Raw genomic sequence first — 23,065 nt, forward strand, 5'->3', positions numbered from 1 at the left:
AGTTTTCTAACTGTTTCTTAGCTTGGACATCACAAACTGTGACATCACAAAGCTGTCAATGCTGTCATAACAATTGTTGGCATTGAGTAACGACAACTGTTATAATACCTGACATCAACTATTATGACCACTTATGTCATGGTGTTATAATGGAGACTTTGCTTGCAGAGTTTGGATGTGTGCTTGGATACTACAGAGATATACAAGTACAGGGAATCCTTTCACTGTCTCTTTCGATGGTAAATATTAGGATAACATGTCGGAACATGGAGTACAGCACAGTATTAATGAGTTCTTAGCTAATAAGTGAACATACTGTATACATTGTGAATACAAAGTCTTTGGCATTTATAGCAGCTTATCAGCAGTTCATTAGTGCTCTTGTGACAGTTGTGTTATTAACTCATAATAAAGGTACACCACTTTCTAATTAATAAGCACTGCTTATGTTAAATGTGTGCTAACCGATAATTGATAAATCAATTGCACCACTATAACTGTGTCAATTAATTAATTTATTTATTCAAATACTGCATAATTATATTAAATTTCAATAATTGGGCGCTCAGGTAGCGCAGTGATCTAACATGCTAGCACATCATCACGGAGTCTTCAAACTTGTGTGTGTTGCAAGTCTTTTATGTTTCCCCAAACTTAAGAAATTGTAACATAAACACACCATTACTCCAAACACCAGACTTTAATTTCTTTGCTTGTATTATTAAAAAAGTGTCAGGATCACTGCTTGACTTTATACACACCATATACACTGATCAGCCATAACATTAAAACCACCTCCTTGTTTCTACACTCACTGTCCATTTTATCAGCTCCACTTACCATATAGAAGCACTTTGTAGTTCTACAATTACTGACTGTAGTCCATCAGTTTCTCTGCATGCTTTGTTAGCCCCCTTTCATGCTGTTCTTTAATGGTCAGGACCACTACAGAGCAGGTATTATTTGGATGGTGGGTCATTCTCAGCACTGCAGTGACACTGACATGGTGGTGGTGTGTTAGTGTGTGTTGTGCTGGTATAAGTGGATAAGACACAGCAGCACTGATGGAGTTTTTAAACTCCACCATCTAAATAATACCTGCTCTGTGGTGGTCCTGTGGGGGTCCTGACCATTAAAGAACAGGGTGAAAGCAGGCTAAAAAAGCATGCAGAGAAACAGATGGACTTCATTTAGTTATTGTAGAACTACAAAGTGCTTCTATATGGTAGGTGGAGCCGATAAAATTGACAGTGAGTGTAGAAACAAGGAGGTGGTTTTAATGTTATGGCTGATCAGTCTACAATATGCATATCACAGTACAAAAATGAAAATGTCAAACCCAACAGGATAAAGAAAATAAACAGAGTAATATCTATATAATTGGAGTTTTAGAAGATTTGCAAAACAAAGAATGAAATGATCATAAGACAAGTGCAAGCATGATGGGGTCATCAGCCTACAATTTGCTGTTGGCATCAGATTCTTATGCCCTCTCTTGTCAACATTGATGTTGTTGACGTCCAGTGTGCTATCTTACTAGTAAACAGATAGTAGGCAAAAAGAAATGGAATGTGACAAACAAATTACATTCAAGGATGTATCACCCACCCCCCTTCTTTTAGATAACTTTGTCCCCAGGTTTAAAAGGTTGGCATTGGGCATGCTTGTCAAAATGAGTTTTCATCTTGGACTGAGCTGATCATGAAGTAGAATGTAAGTGCTTTTTAAACTGACTGACATGATCAAGTATGTGACTTTCTGAGAGTGGTTTGTCCCCCATCCATTTTTTCTTTAAAGTTTTAAAAGGAGCATGTACACAATGTCCAAATAATAATTCAGCTGGACTAGAGCAGATAGATTCCTGAACCACTTTCTACACTTCAAATAAAACTACAGGATGTCCTCATCACAGTCATTCCCTGACTCACAACAGTACTTCCTTTCTAGAGCTCCATAAGATTCTGGGTGTTATGTTCAATAGACACTTGATCCAGTACCGAGTACAGAGTTGTGATAAAAAATTTGAATCTCTGTTTGCACATTCTTGGCAGACCGAAAAGGAAGCAGTATTTTATCAGAGCTGTAATGATTTGTTTAGCATGCAGGGTAGGCAGTGGAATCGCTTCAGGGTACCTACTGATGGTGCACATAATTGTTAGTATGTATCAGTGTCGGGCTTTTGATTTGGGCAAGGGACCAACCCAATTCATCAATATATGCTTAAATGGTTTTCTCGTTGCTGCAATCAGATGAGAGGAACAGGATGTATAATTTGGTTTGGTTTTTCCGCAACTTGGCATGTGTGACAGGACTTACAATGTTTGACCACATCAGATTTTAAACTGGGCCATAAGCAATGTTGCAATATGCAATCATGTGTTTTCTTCATCCCCAAATGGCTAGCCAGATATGCCACTTAAAACTTTACTGTGCAAAAAAGAAGCCTTATGTTAACCATGTCCAGAAGCGGCGTCGACTTCTCTGGGGTTGGAGGCATCTAGGATGGACCATCACACAGTGGAAACGTGTATTGTGGTCAGATGAATCAACATTCCAGGTCTTTTTTGGAAAAAATGAACCAAAGACAAAAAGGACCATCCAGACTGTTATCAGCAACAAGTCCAAAAGCCAGAGTCTATCATGGTATGGGGCTGTGTCAGTGCCCTTGGCAAAGGTCATTTACACTTCTGTGATGGCAGCATTAATGCAGAAAAGTACATTGAGATCTTAGAGCAACATATGCTGCCTTCAAGATGTCATCTGTTCCAGGGACGTCCATGCATTTTTCAACAAGACAATGCAAAACCACACACTGCACACAATACAAAGGCATGGCTGCGGAAGAAGAGGGTACAGGTACTGGACTGGCCTGCCTGCAGTCCTGACCTGTCCCCAATAGAGAATGTGTTGAGAATTTTGAAACGAAAACTGAGACAACGACGAGCTCGTACTGTTGCACATCTTAAGACATGTTTGCAGGAAGAATGAGACAAAATAAAACCTCAAACACTAAATCGCTTGGTCAAACACTAAATCACCGGGCCAAAAGCAACGTTTCAATATGCTATAATGTGTTTTCTTTATCCCCAAATAGCCAGCCAGATAGTGATTGTGTGGTAGCTGTAGCACTTGTAAGCGAAACACCCTTGGGACCAAAATTTGGTATACAGATGTTTGCTGAGCTCAAAGGAGTCCACTTTCTCATTAATACCGCAGCAAAAAGAATTAGAGACAAGAATATCAACTGACTGTTTTTTTTGACGATGCCAAAGCTCTGTATTTTATGTAAAATCTGTCTGTTGAGCATTGAGCTCCTTATTTTTATTACATTTTAACTTACATATCACAGCATCTACCATAGGCTTGTGTACAACAAGGGGTGGACAAGCTGGCAAATACAGTAGCAAAGTAAGAGTTTGTATGGTTGTGAAGTAAATGTATCTATTAGGTTGACTACATATCCAAGCTTGGGTGTGTCTCCAGTCTACAAGCTTGGGTTTGTGTTAATCCTGATGGAAACTCTTGATATAATGCGTCAAAGATATCAAGGAAAAGTCAGTCTTGTTAACCACTGTGGGAACGGGTAATTGCCACTTTCACTTTTCCTGAGATTATTTCTGACTGAATAGAAACAAAGTGTAACAGCACGGTACTGTATTGCAATTTGATCCCATCAGATCCACAATATGCCCTATCTGAGAAATTCAGAACGCTATCTAACATCAATGACTGTTATCCCTTTACATCAATGACTGTTATGTGGTCGCTTATTCTTCATATCACCAGAAACTGACAAAAATCTCTGCAACATAGGGCGCTTAGGTGGCACATCGGTAAAACACGCTAGCACACCAGAGCTGACATTTCAAACTCATAATTTGCTACCGGCAGGCTGGGTGCCTACATGAACAACAGTTGCCTTGTTGTACAATGAGGGGATTCTGATAACTGATGCAGTTACGACCTCTGCTTGCTAATTGATGGCGCCTGCACAAAGATGGGGGATAATAGAGATCAGTGCGTGACTCTCCATGTGCAAGACTGAGCCCTATATGAACTTGTCTGGTGCAGGTGAAAAGATGCAGTCAGCTACTGCACACGTCGGAGAGGGCGTGTGTTAGTCACGGCTCTCCTCGGTCAGAGTGGAAGACAGCAACAGTAGAGAGGAAGCAAAAATGCAATTAGATAATTCGATACCACTAGATTGGGTAGAAAATTAGGAAAAAATGCAAATGCAAAAAAAGCTCTGCAACATAAAAGGCTAAAATGCAGGATCACAACCTTTAACTGTGTGATATCCCCCACACAAGGACTGAACAAAAGAAATCTCTTTACATGGTGGTGATGCCTGTTTGCATTTCAAAGCATGACAAACTGGCCATGGTGATGTAGTTGTCTGAAGTATAGATGCATTCGAGGTGAAGGAAGCCCTCCAGGTGAAGGAACAGGTCTGAAGTTCAAGCTGCCACAAGCATATGTCCTTGTCAACCTCGATTTCCAGGGCAAGAATATGTGTCACACACAGTTCATTGAGAGCATACACGATCTATCTCTGGCAACGTAGCAGTGACCTTGACCTGCATCCCAGCCGCCAATGCTACCCCTACTTCCGCCCCCTTCCATGTTGAGACTGGTGGCACAGACAACACCTTCCTCTGAACCAAGACCTGAGTCTAAGCAGCCTTATTTTTTACCTTTGTAGCACACTGATCTAAATCGATATGAAAGAGATCAGTGACAAGCTACACTGATCTAGTTGTTTCCAAGAAGGAGCAGTAACAAACTTTTCAAGCTTAAACATTGCATATTAAACACACAACAAAAAACAGTCAAACACAAGCAAAATAAACCAACACTCAAGTGTTAAGACCAAAAATCTATTATTATATTTATCCTGGACGAGCCCCCAATTTATGTTAAAACTTTTATCTGTTTCCCAAACTTAAGGTGGCTCTTTAAGAATCTACTAGGTATTGTACCGTAAACACAAAATTACCCCACACAGCAAGTTTCATTTCTTGTATTGTATTAATATTTTCAAATAGCAAAGTACTAACTGACTTCTGTATATTTCTATATAGCTGGAATATTATAAGATTTGCAAAACAAAGAATGAAAAAATCCTGAGACAAGCATGATAGGGTCGTCAGTCCCCTATTTGCCATCAGACTTTTATGCCTTCTCTTGTCGTTGTTGTTCCACCAGTCAGCATCTGACATGTCTGGGGCACTACCTTACTAGTAGAAAGGCAAAAGGAAAAACATGCAGTTGTAGCCTAGCAGGTAAGGTTCTGGACTAGTAATCAAAAGGTTGTTGGTTCAAGCCCCACCACTGCCAGGTTGCCACTGTTGGGCCCCTGAACAAGACCCTTAACTCTCAATTGCTTAAACAGTATACTGTCACAGTACTGTAAGTCACTTTGGATAAAAGCAACTGCTAAATGCTGAAAATGTAAACAAGCCAAGCAAAACACGTCCAGGGATGTAACAGTGTGTCTTAATCTCAGCAGAGCCACCAACCTGGTTAAGGGTCCACACAAACACAGTAGGTCATGTTTAAGGGAGGTAAGGGCGGACAAGGTTTCTTTCTGCTGCTGCTTATATATGTTCTCTTGGAATGGTCTAAGCTCTTGTGTGGGATGGGGGGTGGGGCTTCACATGGAGCTTAGTGTGGCTTTCCATATGCTATACGCCTCTGATTGGGAACCTAACACAGGAAGGTAATAAGAAGAAGCCGACATGGATATTGGACAAAGATGGACGAGGAGTGTGGTGATCTGGCTTGCTTTGATTAGATTGGGGGTTGTGCAACGGCAGCGGATTCCTAATCAATAATCAGAAATGACTAGATCGGGAGATAAAGGGGGGGAAATAAATAAATAATAATTACACTGGCTTATCAATAGTGTAACACATTAGTACATCCACAATTATTGGTATCCCTTGTACAGATGAGTGAAAACGGCTTATAGTGAATTAGCTTACAGTTTTTTTTTTCCCTAAACTTTTTAATGTTTCCAGAAAAAGTGGCTCAATTTCTTTCAACTTTAAACACAAATTGTGAAGAGTAAGCTATTTGTCAAAACTCCACAAATCACTTGCACTAGAAACCATGTTCTCTCTTTTCAATACACACAGCTATCATATGCTTATCTCTTACAGAGTGTCAGATAAGCATTAATGTGATAAATTCAAAACGCCACCATCAAAAATGTTCATATATAATGAGAAACAGTACAACAGTACACAGATACAAAAAAATATTTACACACAGAAATATTTATTTGTTACTGCAATACAGTGTGGTCAGCTGAACTGAAAAAGGTAAAATGCAATTAAACAAATCACTCTGCATTCTGCATCTGCATTTTTTGGCCAATCGAAGGAAGGGGGAAGGGCTGCCTGGCATGGCAGATCCATCCCTGCCATTCATCTGCATGGATGCCTTCTCTATTGCGTGAAGAAGTGCCAGGCAGTTGTGGGGTTTGCGTTGTAACACTTTCTACTGCCATGCTGAAAAGAATTCCTTTATTGGACTTGGAAACGGGAAACATGGAAGTTACGTCACTACAAAATGTATGTTGTCATGGACCTGAGCAGCCTGGTGCAAACTTACAGTATCCCAAATGACAACAGGCTATTCTGGTTCCTCTTCCTGTGGTAGTATAAGGATATTTTAAGAGTTTGTTAGCAATTATTGACATCACACTGATCCCAGACTGACCTATAAAAGCACATATGTTGACATCTCCACCATGCTTTCCAGGGTGACAATGGCATGGTTGATGATGTTTTTTCCCTGCCTTTTCTAGTGTAGGGAATAGCTGTAATCTCACATTGAAAACACTGTAATAAAAGTAAATACACTATATTGCCAAAAGTATTCGCTCGTCTGCTTTCACACACTTATGAACTTGAGTGACATCCCATTCTTAATCCATAGGGTTTAATATGATGTCAGCCCACCTTTGCAGCTATAACAGCTTCAACTCTTCTGGGAAGGCTTTCCACAAGTTTTAGGAGTGTGTTTATGGGAATTTTTGACCATTCTTCCAGAAGCGCATTTGTGAGGTCAGACATTGATGTTGGACGAGAAGGCCTGGCTCGCAGTCTCCGCTCTAATTCATCCCAAAGGTGTTTTATCGGGTTGAGGTCAGGACTCTGTGCAGGCCAGTCAAGTTCTTCCACACCAAACTCGCTCATCCATATCTTTATGGACCATGCTTTGTGCATTGGTGCGCAGTCATGTTGAAACAGGAAGGGGCCATCCCCAAACCGTTCCCACAAAGTTGGGAGCATGAAATTGTCCAAAATCTCTTGGTATGCTGAAGCATTAAGAGTTCCTTTCACTGGAACTAAGAGGCTGAGCCCAACTCCTAAAAAACTTTACACTTGGCACAATGCAGTCAAACAAGTACCGTTCTCCTGGCAACCGCCAAACCCAGACTCATCCATTGGCTTGCCAGATGGAGAAGCGTGATTCGTCACTCCAGAGAACACATCTCCACTGCTCTAGGTTCCAGTGACGGTGTGCTTTACACCACTGCATCCGACGCTTTGCATTGCTCTTGGTGATGTAAGGCTTAGATGCAGCTGCTCGGCCATGGAAACCCATTCCATTAAGCTCTCTACACACTGTTCTTGAGCTAATCTGAAGGCCACATGAAGTTTGGAGGTCTGTAGCGATTGACTTTGCAGAAAGTTGGCGACTATTGCGCACTATGCACCTCAGCATCCGCTGACCCCGCTCTGTCATTTTACATGGCTACCACTTCGTGGCTGAGTTGCTGTTGTTCCCAATCGCTTACACTTTGTTATAATGCCACTGACAGTTGCTTGTGGAATATTTAGTAGTGAGGAAACTTCACGACTGGACTTGTTGCACAGGTGGCATCCTATCACGGTACCATGCTGGAATTCATTGAGCTCCTAAGAACGACCCATTCTTTCACTAATGTGTTGCCTAGGTGCTTGGTTTTATACACCTGTGGCCATGGAAGTGGTTGGAACACCTGAATTCAATGATTTGGATGGGTCAGTGAATACTTTTCGCAATATAGTGTATATTTCCATAAAATAACCTTCATCAAGCAATAAGTATTTCAACAAAACCACATGTGCCACAATTATTGGTGCCCCTGAAAATTCTTAGAAACAAAAAGTAACTGATACATCTTTTCTACGTATATTATACTTATATATTACTTTTAAAGTTGATCAATGTGTCTAGGAACTTTTAAACAGTAAGCCATGACTTTCTGTTGTATTTACACTGGTGTATATACACTATATGAACAAAAGTATTGGAACACCCTTTCTAATATTTTAATTCATGTAATTCAGCCACAACAGTTGCCAACAGTTGTAATAAATTGATTATATAAAGGAAATTAAATACTTCTTTAGGAAAGGCTTTCCTTTTCCAGCATTACTGTGCCCCTGTTCACAAGGCAAGGTCTATAAAGATATAAAATAGCTTGGTTTAAAGAAACTACAGTGGCTTGCACAGATCCCTGACCTCAGCCTCACTGAACAGCTTTGGAATGAACTGAAACATTGGTTAAGGTTTTCTTGTCCAGCATCAGTGCCTAGACATACACATGTTCTTTTGGCAAAATGGGTGCAAATTCCCACAGACATACTTCAAAGTCTTCTCAGCCTTCTCAGAAGAGTGGCTGTTGTTATAGCTCAAAAGGTCACATAGAGGTCACTCTATTTTAGTAGGATTTGTTTTGGAAATAGGAAGCCCAACAAGCTCATGGTTAGTTGTCTAAATACTTTTGGCCATCTAGTGTATCTGGGGCTACACAAATCAAAAATGGAAAAGACATAGGAAAACAATTCAAATAAGATTGAAGTGTTTTGACCATAAGTCAGGGAATGGCTTAAAAAAAATGGCCACAACTACAGTTAAAACCAGAATGAAAAGTTCTGATTTACTGGAACTGTGACATGCATGTCTGGACAAGGACCCAATTTTTTTTGTGCACCCATGTACAGTGTGGAGGATGCTAAGAGAGGCAAAAAAATTCTTAAGAATAATTGTTAGAGAGTTACAGAAAAAATAGCATCTTGAGGTTACCAAATCTCAAAGCTACCAGTAGACATCACCTCCATGCTAATACAGTGGTACCTTGAAACTCAACGTCAATTGGTTCTGGGAGTTTTAAGGTATTTTTTTCCCCATAAGGATGTATGGGAAACCTGTTAATGTGTAGCATGGTCCAGTGGAACTGCATATATTTTGGGCTAATGTAAAATAATGGGGTTGTTTTTGACACTTATACGCTGAAAATAACACAAATATAATATAAAAAACACTAAAATACAATTGAAAACAGTTAAAAATCTATTTCAAAAATACAATAAAACCTGCACTTTACATTTATTTCATTTTTGTTTAATTAGTGGAGAGAACTTATGAGCAGTAATAATTAAGAGAGTTTTTGTGTTCCTGTGTCATTCTTTTAATACATCGGGTCACATTAAGCTTTTTACTGATAAGCGTTTTAGACTGTCTCGGAAAAACTGATTCTCACAATTTCTCAGAAGTAAAAAAGGAGAAAAATTCAGCTAAACACAGATACATGTGGAGCTTTCAGAGTGAATTTGACAGTTATTCCACACAAATGCAGATTTGTCTCGTATTCGCACTTTGATTACATTTTACCTAATCCTAAACACCCCACCACTGAAGCCGAGCGCTGAACAAAGCAACAGTCATACACACGTTGAGTTTAAGGGAAACGTTGAGTTTTAGGGTACAAATTTCTTGATAAAGGGTGTTTAGTTTCAAATATTTTGAGTTTAGGGGACGTTGAGTTACAAGGTACCACTGTACTATGCTTATCTGTAATAGTCTCAAACTCCCCGCTCTGGATTATTTTACCTTATATAAAGACTAAGTGCTGCAACGGTGGTATTAAAAAGCATTAAATGCAGGGTTGTCAATAACTGTGGGACATGTGGTTTCGTTTAAAAAAATAATTAGTACTTAATGAGGAATTTTTTACAAAATAAATGTACATTATTTCCATTAAAGGTTGAATTGTTTGTGGGATTAAGCTGATTCACCAAAAAGTAAATTTCTTAAAACCAGTAGTTGTTAAGGGGATTATATGTACAGTTTACTGATGAATAATGATATTGTACACTTCTACACACCAAACTCACTTATACATCCTGTAGTGACTTTGCTAGAGTGATAGTGTTTTTCAGGGTCATTTTGAGAACACAATACATACTGTGTGAGCTGAAGTAAAAAGTGGGACAGGAAAGAAAGATGGAAGGTGAAAAAATAGGATATGAAATTACTGAGAAAAGGGCAAAAGGGGTAGATGTAGTGTAAGGTGTGGTACAGTATGAAATGATAAGGTAAGATAAGGTGAGGTAAGGAAAGGACAGGGGAAGAAAATGTGCCACACAAGGCTACAAGCCATTAAGTCAAATGTTAACACCCCACCACCACCGCCACAACCACCACCACCACCCTCAACACCCACACAAATACACATACAGTACAAACTTACATTCCTTTATAGAAGCATTATGATGTGTTGTGTTCAAGCTCTGTTATAAATCCAGTAATGCCATAAACACTTTTGTTCAACCTCATTGCAATATGCAAGGAGAGAAGAAAGCAAATATATAAAAGATCTAAAAAATAATAAGTAACATTAGATTGACCTTAAATAACACTTCATTTTATCACAATAAAAAAAAAATGAAAAGACTATTGAATGTGTCACAAAAAGTATGCACATTAATCAAGAAACATCAAGCCTTGGGCACGAACAAAAAAATTTTAAATGCTTAATAAAAGGTTTTCTTAAAGCCCTTTAGCAAATGACGTGTAATAATTCTGCACACTTCTGTTTAAAGACAGTGCTGGGAACTTGAAAGTGCATTTCTGCACTTTGCTGATTCAGTTAATGTGAAAAACATGTTTGCTGTCCATCTCTTACATATTTTATCTGTTCTGTGACTGAAATACCATTCAGTGTCAGGGAAAGGAGAATGTGATGTAGCAGCAAAAAAAAAACAAAAAAAAATGGTTTAACCTGCAGGAGTGAAGCAACAGATACAGAGGATGAGATCTTTAAATAAATAGAAAGCACAATGCAGCTAGACCGCATCCTGCACTGATACACATGGGATTAGTGTTTCATTATAAATAATCTTTTAATTAAAAAAGCCTGAAGTCAAAACAATTATGGTGAATATGGCATTTGAGTTAGGATACCTATTTTATCCCAAAATGTATGAATGTATAAAAGCTCTGTCATATGAAAGTGTGAAATGTTACTGATTTTTATTATGTGATCGACTGTGGCTCCTCTTTATAGAACAGTGGTAATTTTAACAAGAATTTCTTTCTTTCTTTTTCATTCTCCAACCCTGTGCTTGTTGTTATAATTGAAGCCACTGTAAAAGACTTAACCTATACAAAAGTAGCTCAATGACAAGCACTGTTAAAACCACATCTCATTTTAAAAAGCTCCACAATGTTAAAAATGTAGTCATAAATAAAAAATATCAAAGGAACATGTAGACCATCTGTAAAAATCCTTAATGTAATTAGTGTAATCTGGATCATTAAAATGTTAAATAATAAAAATCTCATTATTACATACAATATCAATATTACAAATAAATAATAATAATAATAATAATATAGAATACACAATAATAATAATAAAAAATAAATAAAGAATATCAATATCAAAATAAATAATAAAAATCTCACAACATAATAATATTACAAATAAATAATAATAATAATAATAATAATATAGGATATAAAATATTAATAATAATTTGGGATATAAAATAATAATAATAATCAAGAATAAATAAAGAATATCCAAAAACACATGTAGACCATCTGTAAAAATCCTGAATTCCAGTGTAATCTGGATTATTAAAATGTTAAATAAAATAATCTAATAACATAATAACATTACAAATATATAATAATAATAAAGAATAAATATAGAATATCAAAAACACATGTAGACCATCTGTAAAAATGTTTAATTCCAGTGTAATCTGAATCATTAAAATGTTAAATAAATGAATCTCATAATATAATAATATTACAAATAAATAATAATAATAATAATAATAATAATAAAAATAAAAATAATATAATAATAATAATAGGGGACATAAAATAATAATCATAATAATTATAAAGAATAAATAAAGAATATCAAAAAACACATGTAGACCATCTGTAAAAATCCTGATTTCCAGTGTAATCTGGATTATTAAAATGTTAAATAAAATAATCTCATAATATAATAATATTACAAATAAATAAATAAATAAATAATAATATGGGATAGAACATAATAATAATAATAATAATAATAAAAAAGAATAAATAAAGAATATCAAAAAACACATATAGACCATCTGTAAAAATCCCTAATTCCAGTGTAATCTGGAATATAAATAATAATAATAATAATAGTAATAATTTATGTTGCTTTTTAGTTAAAACTGTCCTCAACTCTATAATGTATAATATAATAATAATATATAATATGACAAATATATTATAATAATGTAATCAATAATAATAATAATAATAATAATAATAATAATAATAATAATAATAATAAAATATAGGATATAAAATAATAATAATAATAATAATTTATGTTGCTTTTTAGCCAAAACTGTCCTCAACTCGAAGCTTATCTAATCTACTGCTTGAAGTTAAATTTACAAGTCAGTAAAGATATCAGTGCAGGTGTGGTGTTTAAAACAAAATAAAAACAGCAGGGTTTTGAAAATCATGGTGTGACAGCTTGTGGTAGGGAAAGGGGCCCCAAATTCCTAGCGGTGCCTGTAGGAAACCAAAGTAACAGATGGAAACCAAAGTGGCCATCAAAATAACAAACTAAAGTACACAAAACATGAATTAAACATTAAACATGCCTGTGCAGCAGAAAAGATACCTGCTGTTATACCAGGCTGCCCTGATTACACATGATTCAATAAAGTTTAAGCCTGTTTATGCCTGAATGTAATGGGCCCATTTGCCATATAAATTGGAAGGGGTAGCAGATTACAGTATCATGCCCACCTGCTATGTCATTATGTGTCGGCAGGGGGCATGAAGGGGCAGATGAATGACAATGCCAGGTCCCTTAATCAGCAGTCTCTGCTGGTCATTATGAATTAATACACCACAGCCAGAAGATACTTTTTTATACCAGCTTTGTTGATCAACTTACCCCTGGTGCATTGCCTTACTTTCTGTGTTCCCAGGATGCTTGGCTTCCCTACGGCTCTTTTGCCAGCATTCTTTTGTCCTTTTTTCCTGGGAATTATTTCCCTGCCTCCAGTAGGGTTCTGGTGGCATTAATGTCAGGCGGCTGCCACATGAGGTCTATCCTGAATGCACATAGCTGCCTTTTAGCTGCCACAGGTTTTATTGAGTTTCCTCCTAACTATTTTTTCAAGAGACACTTGCTGGTGGATAGAGTAGCTGTTCTCCACATTGGACTGCAGATTATGATTTTTTTTTTTTTGTTATTTTAATTTATCAACGTATATATCTTTTTTTAGTGAATGTTCCTTCTTTTTTGTGGCTTTTCTTTAACAGTATTGTTCAACCATGTTTAAGTAGCTGGCACTTTGGTTCATTGGTATAATACTGCAGGTGCTGGACTTCACATGGCACCTCCGTGGTGAGGCATGCTCCACCTTGTTACACCTAACTGTTTTATTCATCCTGTGTCAGGTAGTGGTGGGCGGATCGATCCAAATATCGATATTATCGATACCAACGTTGGTATTGGTATCGGATCGATACTAGTGTGATGGGATTGATACTTTAGTTTACTTTTTCTCCGCTCCATTCAGTACGCTTCTCCCGTTTCGTCAGAAAGTAGAGACCATGTCTGTACAGACTCCGCTCCTATCACATCTTACATGCACAGCTTGCTCCTCCCCTCCTGCTCTGCTGTGTTATGTTGTGGTACCATCACGCTGTTATAATCCTAACAGACATCGGTACAGTGGTAGGCAATGGAAGATTGTAGGTTTTTGAATTTTATGGAAATAATAGCCTTAACTATACGTACGTAAAGTACGGACGCACCTTACGCACATGAATCGAAGCATGCATAGTGAGGCTCTTATTCCGGGTTTTCTTGAATGAGAGCTCTTTTCTTTTGACTTTGTGCTTATAAATGTAAACAGAATAGCATTGATTTTTAATTTTAAATTAACAAGGACACATGTATTCAGTCACTATAAAAAAATTTACAAATGTATTCACCCAGCAAACACAGCTATGCATTAGCCGCTTTGTGGTGATACGCCCTGATGGTAAAGTTGTGAGAAAGTAAAGCACCAGAAACAAGAAATTGGACTACTTTAAACAACTGAATTTATTTACAACCCTACTGAGAGCTGCTACCTAAAAAAATATATGTATTACAATAATACACTTAGATGTAATGAAAATTCATTCAGATTTAGCAATTTGAAGATGCATCTACCTAAATTATTAAAAAGTATCGGTATCTGTATCGAATCGGCGATACTGGCCCTGTATTTACTTGGTATCGCACACCACTAGTGTCAGCATTGTATTCTAATTTTAATCATATGCATTATGAACTCATGTAACCATATTAACCCATTTATCAGGGTTGCCCTGTGTACCATTCAAAGTGAGGATGGAAAACAGGCTAGACAGCCCATCTGTCCATCCCAGGGCATCACTCCTGTTTCCACTCACTGCCCTTCAATTTAAAGTAGTAATTCTGCCTATGGGCATGGAGTGAAGAGGTGTGAGGAAACCAAAGTACCCAGAGAAAACCCCTGGAGAGAAGAGAACATAGCTAACCTCTCACAGACAATAACCAGAGGCAAGGTTTAAACCAGGTCCTTTGTATCCTAGAGCTGGGCAACACCGACAATATCTGCTTTGCCTATTATGCCAACTTAACTACAGCAATATTGTTGCTTTATAGTGTCTCATTTTGCAAATTATGTCATAAAAATATACTTTAATTTTTAACCAATCACTTGTTTTATATCCATGCCATACATAGGGTGACAAATTAAAGGAAAAAAATATGCATTTACACAGAAATATTGTAAATTGTAAGATTTTGCTAATTATTTCATAAAAATAAACTTTATGCCATATATAGGTGACAAAATAAAGGAAAAGTAAAGATCTATTCATGCTCTGGGGCAGATAGAATAAATACTACGTTGTTGGAAAAAGTGATACAGTCCGATATGTCCTCATATATTCTTAAAATGTGAGTTGGTATTTAGATTTGGGATGAACCCCATGACAAACAGTACAGTTCTGAATGCTAGACCCCTCCTTAAAGACACTAACTTGAAGGTTTATGGACTAGTGGTTGCAAGAAAATGTGTTTAGAAGGGGTTTTGGTTGTCAGATGTGTATACTGGTATATTGTGATCACCTGTATATTGTGTTAATATGCATATAAGAAGTAGTTTCATGGATATGTGTGTGAGGTGTGTTTACTATTCCATGCTTATGTGGATAATCCTAATTCAAACATAATCCTGACAAAAAGTAATACAGTCCACTTACAGACACAAGTGTTGACTTAGAAGACCCAACAAAAAATGAACAACCAGTCAGCAAGCACCAACAGCAACTTCACAGCCAATTAAATCAAGCAATACTCACCACGGTAAAGTCCTTCACAGTGCAGTTTTGCCCGCTAAAGTTGCAGCTCTTCAGCATGTCCTCAAGCTGGTGACCTGTTCTCTGAAAGATGTCCAACATGTTAGGAGGTGGGTAGTGCAGCTCACCCGGTCGATGCCCGCCACGACTCTTGGGTGGCAGCCCTGTCAGGTTGGCCAGGTGATAAATATCAGCATCAGTCAGGGCAGAAAATCGAAATCGGTTCACATTGCATAACGTGATGGCTGGGAAGGTCAGTTCTCGACGGCTTTCCTCTCCCAGTGCCGCCACATGCGGATGCTCCAGGTAGGCTCCGGCACTCCGTGATGCCTGGTACAAGAAGAGGACCAGTGATACTAGCAATGCCAGAGCCCACAAAGTCTGCCTGGTGCTCGCTCGTCCTGACCCTGACGATCCCAGTGCCTGCGCCAGGCCATGCAGCGAAGAGGAGCTTGCGAATGCAGCCAGGTCGGTGACTTCTGCTGGTTCGTCCATGGTGCTAGGGGCGCTGCGTTTGGGTGAAGCCTCGTCTCCCTCAGCAAACTTGATTTTGCACACAAACTCAATGGGCATGTGGGCCGCCAGAGCTGCAACACATATATTCCTAAAATCCGTTAATCTCTAAAATGCGTACAGTCAACTTTCGTAGTCACTTGCGCTTTCTTTCTGCAAATAATCCAGTTTCTCAAAACTTTATAAGTAAGTAGTCTTTCTTTTCTGGCATCCTTTGTGTTAAAATGTCTTAAACTGGTTTTGCATTGTCAGCAAAAAGACCAAAGTTGTCCACTGGTAGCGCAGAGTAGAAGCAGAAGAAATAAAGTGAGGAAACGCTGGATGGTCTAGGCTCCACAGTGCAAGTGTGAGTGGCTGGCTGCCTTGCTTGTCAACTCAGCTCCACATCTCTCTCTCTCTCTCTCTTTTTCTCCCTCACTCTCTTGCTTTTGCTTCTCTCTGCTGCTGACGTAGTCACTGCCCAGAGTCCTCTTGCTCACATATTCATTAAGGGCGAGAGAGGAGGAAACATACACATAACTGAGAGAGAAAGAAAAAGATAGAGAGTGATGACTGGCCATGAAGACCAATGGCAAATTGAAGAACTCCGTTTAACAACCTGAGACGGGGACGGGAAAGAAGGGAGTGAGGGGAACGGAGGATTGAGCAAGAGATATTTAATATCACATGAGATGAGAAGGCTGCGATTATTTCCCTCTCAGTGGAGAAGACATCCATTGAGGTTTGTATTTTCCAAGCGCTGGCAGGTTGTTACATCCACTTAAAGAGATTCTCAGTCACTTTTCACACATACTCAAAAACCTCTCAATTCTGTGTTATACATATCTCTCTTCAACACACACACTCTAATTACAGTGTATTGTAACAGTATGCATACAGTATATGGATACCTGTTAATGTGTTAAATAAAATCAATTATATACAATAAATTATATGCTTCCAACTTGTTGCGATTGTGCCCGTGTACCCAATGTAAGGTCTATAAAGACATGGTTTGACAAGTTTGGTTTTAAGAAACTGCACATTCCTGACCTTAACCCAACTAAACACGTCCTTGATTAATTGGAATGTCACTTGTGAGTCAGACCTTCCAGTCCAACAACACTGCCTGCAAATTTTCTTTAAATAAATGGGCATAAATAACCACATATAGACTTTAAAATCATGTGAAAAGCCTTCCCCAAGGTGGCTCAGTGGGTAGCACTGTCTCGCAGCAAGAAGGTCCTGGGTTTAAACCCCATGTAGAGCAGTCCGGGTCCTTTTTGTGTGGAGTTTGCATTTTCTCATTTTCTCATGTCTGCGTGGGTTTCCTCCGGGAGCTCAGGTTTCCTCCCACAGTTCAAAAACATGCAGTCAGGTTAATCGGAGACACTGAATTGTTTCTGCAGGACCCGGAGAAGTTGTCATACTTTATAAAACCATAAATTCTGCTCTTTTTTAGGAAAATCTGCCAGTCAGTTTGTGTCCTAAAGCTAATGCTTAGTTGAATTATGCTGCAGGACAATGATCCAAAGCACACAAGCAAGTCCACCCCTGATTAGCTCAAAAGAAACAATTGCCCTATAGGTGAGTGGGTGTGTGTAGGTGTGTCTGCCCTGCGGTGAACTGGCTTTGGGTGTTATTGTGTGCCTTATACCCATTGAAAAGCTGGGATAGGCTCCAGCACCCCACCGCGACCCTAATTGGATAAGCGGTCCTGGATTCGATCCCCAGGTGAAGCAGTCCGGGTACTTTTTGTGTGGAGTTTGCATGTTCTCCCCGTGTCTGCTTGGGTTTCCTCCGGGAGCTCTGGTTTCCTCCCACAGTCCAAAGACATGCAAGTGAGGTGAATTAGAGATACAAAATTGTCCATGACTGTGTTTGACATTGAACTTGAGCTGATGAATTTTGTGTAACCAGTAACTACTTGTCCTTTCATGAATGTAACCAAAATGTGTAAAAGATGATTTTAAAATCCCAATAAAATAAATAAATATTAAAAGCCTTCCCAGGAATTGTGTAGGCTGTTCTAGTTGCAAATAAGAGACAGACAAATGACAGTTTTGTTTCATTTAGTATATTTACATTTCACATTTTCTGCATTTAGCAGATCCTCTTATCCAGAACGACTTACAGAAGTGCTTCCATAGTGAACATTACCTTACTCTAGTTTAAGTGAACAACAGTCCAAGAATAGACTTCTGCTGAAAACCCTGTTAGAACCAAAGGTTTTTTTTAATGCAAGAAATAAATAAGAGCATAAGTAAGTACATGCGAGCTTAAGTGCTTAGTAAAGATTGAATCGTCTTTTGAAGACAGTGAGAGACTCAGATGTTCGGACAGACAAGGGAAGCTCATTCCACCACTTGGGTGCAAGTACAAAGAAGAGCCTTGATACTTGATGTCTTCCTTTAGTTCTGGGTGGTTTGTTTTATATAGTTTATTTTATAGACCATATAAATTTGCCTGTGTCACCCTATAGTTGAACTACAGTGAAACAGGAGCACCTTACTGACCGTTGCTGTAATGGGTCCAGCTGGGCCCAGTTGCAGAATCTTCTTTCATCTCGCATGCCAGTTATGAGCATGGGGACACAGATGATTGGCATTCTTTTTTCAATTTTTCATAACCTGCAGCTAGTGAGCATTAATTCACCCATTTATTGCCATTCCCTGTTTTGATTCCAAGAAGAGGTTGTCGCAGATGGTACAATACAGTCAGTTTAGTTCTGTGCTATCCCTGTTCTATCCACTTTCTCCATTATGGGCTGCAGATAATTTTTTTTTTTTTTATTTGCCATATAGAAGCACTTTGTAGTTCTACAATTACTGACTATAGTCCATCTGTTTCTCTGCATGCTTTGTTAACCCCTTTCATGCTGTTCTTCAATGGTCAGGACTCCCCCAGTACCACTACAGAGTAGGTATTATTTGGGTGGTGGGTCATTCTCAGCACTGCAGTGACACTGACATGGTGGTGGTGTGTTAGTGTGTGTTGTGCTGATACGAGTGGATAAGACACAGCAATGCTGATGGAGTTTTTAAATACCTCACTGTAACTGCTGGACTGAGAATAGTCCACCAACCAAAAACATCCAGCCAACAACGCCCCATAGGCAGTGTCCTGTGACCACTGATGAAGGTCTAGAAGATGACCAACGCAAACAGCAGCAATAGATGAGCAATCGTCTCTGACTTTACATCTACAAAGCTGACCAACTAGGTAGGAGTGTCTAATAGAGTGGACAGTGAGTGGACACGGTATTAAAAAATACCGTGCACAACACACACTAACACACCACCACCATGTCATTGTCACTGCAGTGCTGAGAATGATTCACCACCTAAATAATACCTGTTCTGTAGTGGTCCTTTGGGGGTCCAAGAACAGGCTAAAAGCAGGCTAAAAAGGTATGTAGAGAAAAAGATGGTCTACAGTCAGTAATTGTAGAACTACAAAGTGCTTCTATATGGTAAGTGGAGCTGATAAAATAGACAGTGAGTGTAGAAACAAGGAGGTGGTTTTAATGTTATGGCTGATCAGTGTATGTGGATACTTCATTCTAAAACCCCACACCTCCATTTACTCCTCTAAACAAGGTTTCCGAGTGCACTGTAGGAATTTGTGCGAATTCAGTCAAGAAAACAATCATGTTAAAATAGAAGACCTGCTTCATAATCAACATTCCAATTCATCCCAATGGTGCTAAGGTCATCTGTGGGAGTTTCTCCACCTAAACTGATCAAATCTTGTCTGTATGGACCTTACTTGGTGCACAGTCATCCTGAAACAGAATTGTAATGCATTGTGTATACACATTAGCAATAAGTGTGGCTGAAACACTAAAACGTAATAATTATAAGAGGTGTTTACTATCTATACAGTGGATCACATACTGTGACAGCTTTTTTGTAATTGAGGTTTGTTTGTATAGAAAGAAAAAAAATGAGAGAACGAAAGAAATACAGACAGTGTGCGCTTGCGAGAGAGAGAGAGCGCGCGTGCGCAAGTGTGGCACATAGAGACTAATGGTGTAGGTAATGAAGACTGAGGGAAGTGTAACAAGCAAGGGGCGACTGCTGATGATCAATCTCCCTCTCAGCCTGAGACTGACAGTCTATTGATCAGACAGACAGGTAAACGAGTGATTATGAAGGACTGCGACCCTTCAGCTGTGGCTGAAGGTGTAACAAGTGCTACATATTTGCTGTAATTTAACAGTTAAATGTGATTATATTAACAAATCTATTTCATTACTTTTATTTGTACATAAAATTCTACACCCGTATTAATTTGGTGCACATATGGATAGATGGCTAGTCAGAGTTTAATTACCTGCTGAATGGTGTAACGCAGAAGGTGGCACTGGGTTACCTCAGTGCATTTTATTCAAATGAAACGGTAAGGATTTTTTTAATTATTACAAAAAGGTGTGTAATGTTAGAGATAAAAATTTGAATTTTCAACCTAAATCAATTAATGTATAAAAGAGAATATGCTATATTCAGCTCATATATACACCAATGAGGCATAACATTATGACCACCTCCTTGTTTCTACACTCACTGTCCATTATATCAGCTCCACTTACCATATAGGAGCACTTTGTAGTTCTACAATTACTGACTGTAGTCCATCTATTTCTCTACATACTTTTTTAGCCCCCTTTTACCCAGTAATTGTAGAACTACAAAGTGCTTCTATATGGTAAGTGGAGCTGATAAAATGGACTGTGAGTGTAGAAACAAGGAGCTGGTTTTAATGTTATGGCTAATCGGTGTCCATTCCCCACATTCCCTTTTCACTTAGTTGCAAGAAAGTCCTGGGTTTGATCCCCAGGTGGGGAGGTCCAGGTCCTTTCTGTGTAGAGTTTGCACAGTTTGTGTTTGAGTTCTCCCCATGTCTGTGTGGGTTTCCTCCGGGTGCTCCGGTTTCCTCCCACAGTCCAAAGACATGCAAGTGAGATGAATTGGAGATACAAAATTGTCCATGACTGTGTTTAATATTACCCTGTGTGAACTGATGAACCTTGTGTAATGAGTGACTACTGTTTCTGTCATAAATGTAACCAAAGTGTAAAACATGATGTTAAAATCAAAATCTACTAAACAAACAAACAAAACTATTTACTTAGTTACTTTGTTGACTTTGAGACATTTTTTCTCAACATAATATTTATTGGTTTATTTATTTATTAGGATTTTAACGTCATGTTTTGCACACTTTGATTATATTCATGACACAAATGGTAGATATTTTATATTTTATTATAAGTTTAATATCAAACACAGTCATGGACAATTTTGTATCTCCAATTTACCTCATTTGCATATCTCTGGACTGTGGGAGAAAACCGGAGCTTCCGGAGGAAACCCACTCAGAGGTGGGGAGCACATGCAAACTCCACACAGAAAGGACCCAGGCAGCCCCACCTGGGGATCGAACCCAGGACCTTCTTGCTGTAAGGCGACAGTGCTCTACATAATACAGAAATAAAACCGTCACTGGTCCTGTTGTTTTGCTTTTTTCTAACAAATTGTTTTGAGGGAAAAAAAAATAATGCTCTAGCATTAAACAGCTCTTTCTAATATACAAACCCAATTTCCAGAAATGTTGGGACATAAAAATAAGAATCTAATCTGTGATTTGGTCATTTTATTGAACTTTTATTTAACTGACAAAAGTATAACGAAATGACTTTTAATCTTTTGGCTCACCAGCTTTATTGGATTTTGCAAATACAGTGGTACCTTGAAACTCAACGTCAGTTGGTTCTGAGAGTGGCGTTTTAAGTTTAAAAGACGTTGAGTTTTAAGGTATTTTTCCCATAAGGATGTATGGAAAACCTGTTAATGCGTTCCATAATAATAATCCCGTGGAACTGCATATATTTTAGGCTAATGTAAAATAATGGGGTTGTTTTTGACACTTATACACTGAAAATAACACAAATATAATATAAAAACACTGAAATACCATTGAAAACAGTTAAACAAAACATATTAACAAAAATACAATAAAACCTGCACTTTACTTCTTTTTTGGGGCTAAGTGGGTAGCACTGTCGCCTCACAACAAGAAGGTCCTGGGTTAAATCCCCAGGTGGGCCGGTCCAGGTCCTTTCTGTGTGGAGTTTGCATGTTGTCCGCGTGGGTTTCCTCCGGGTGCTCCGGTTTCGTCCCATAGTCCAAAGACATGCAAGTGAAGTGAATTGGAGATACTAAATTGTCCAAGACTGTGTTCGACATAACCTTGTGAACTGATCAACCTTGTGTAATAAGTAGCTACTATTCCTGTCATGAATGTAACCAAAGTGTAAAACATGACGTTAAAATCCTAATAAACAAACAAACAAACTTCTTTATTGTTTTCTTATGCTTCTTAATTAGTGGAGAGAACTTATGAGCAGTAATAATTAAGAGAGGTTTAGTGTTTCTATGTCATTCTTTTAATACATTAAGTCACTTTAAGCTTTTTTTTTTTAACTATAAGCATTTTAGACTCTCGGAAAAGCTGATTCTCACAATTTCTCAGCACCTTGAGTTATAACACAAGTTTAAAAGTGAAACAGTGAGGAAAATCCAGCTAAACACATACATGTGGAGCTTTCAGAGTGGATTTGATTTGATTGTGGTTATTCCACACAAATGCAGATTCGTCTCATATGCACACTTTGATGATGTTTTACCGCACAGCTCAAGCCGAGCACTGAGCAAAGCAGCAGTCACACACATGTTGAGTTTAAGGGTACAAATTTCTTTTTGAGTTTCAAAGATTTTGAGTTTAGGGGACATTGAGTTACAAGGTACCACTGTATAAAGTAGTTTTGAATTTGATGCCTGCAACACACTGAAAAAGCTGCACATGGCAAAATAATTGTGAA

General features: G+C 38.3%; 1 protein-coding gene across 1 annotated transcript in view; it reads right to left on the bottom strand.

Annotated features, from left to right (window-relative positions):
• asic4b (acid-sensing (proton-gated) ion channel family member 4b) overlaps positions 1-16,269 on the bottom strand; it is a 129,833-nt gene extending 113,564 nt beyond the window's left edge. Inside the window, exon 1 of the mRNA XM_062996831.1 lies at positions 15,694-16,269. Coding sequence (XP_062852901.1) covers positions 15,694-16,263 — 570 coding nt within the window. The 5' untranslated portion in view covers positions 16,264-16,269. The remainder of the gene's footprint in view (positions 1-15,693) is intronic.
• Between the last annotated feature and the right edge of the window lie 6,796 nt (positions 16,270-23,065).

This window comes from Trichomycterus rosablanca, chromosome 6 (genome assembly GCF_030014385.1).
Source record: "Trichomycterus rosablanca isolate fTriRos1 chromosome 6, fTriRos1.hap1, whole genome shotgun sequence".
NCBI lineage: Eukaryota > Metazoa > Chordata > Actinopteri > Siluriformes > Trichomycteridae > Trichomycterus > Trichomycterus rosablanca.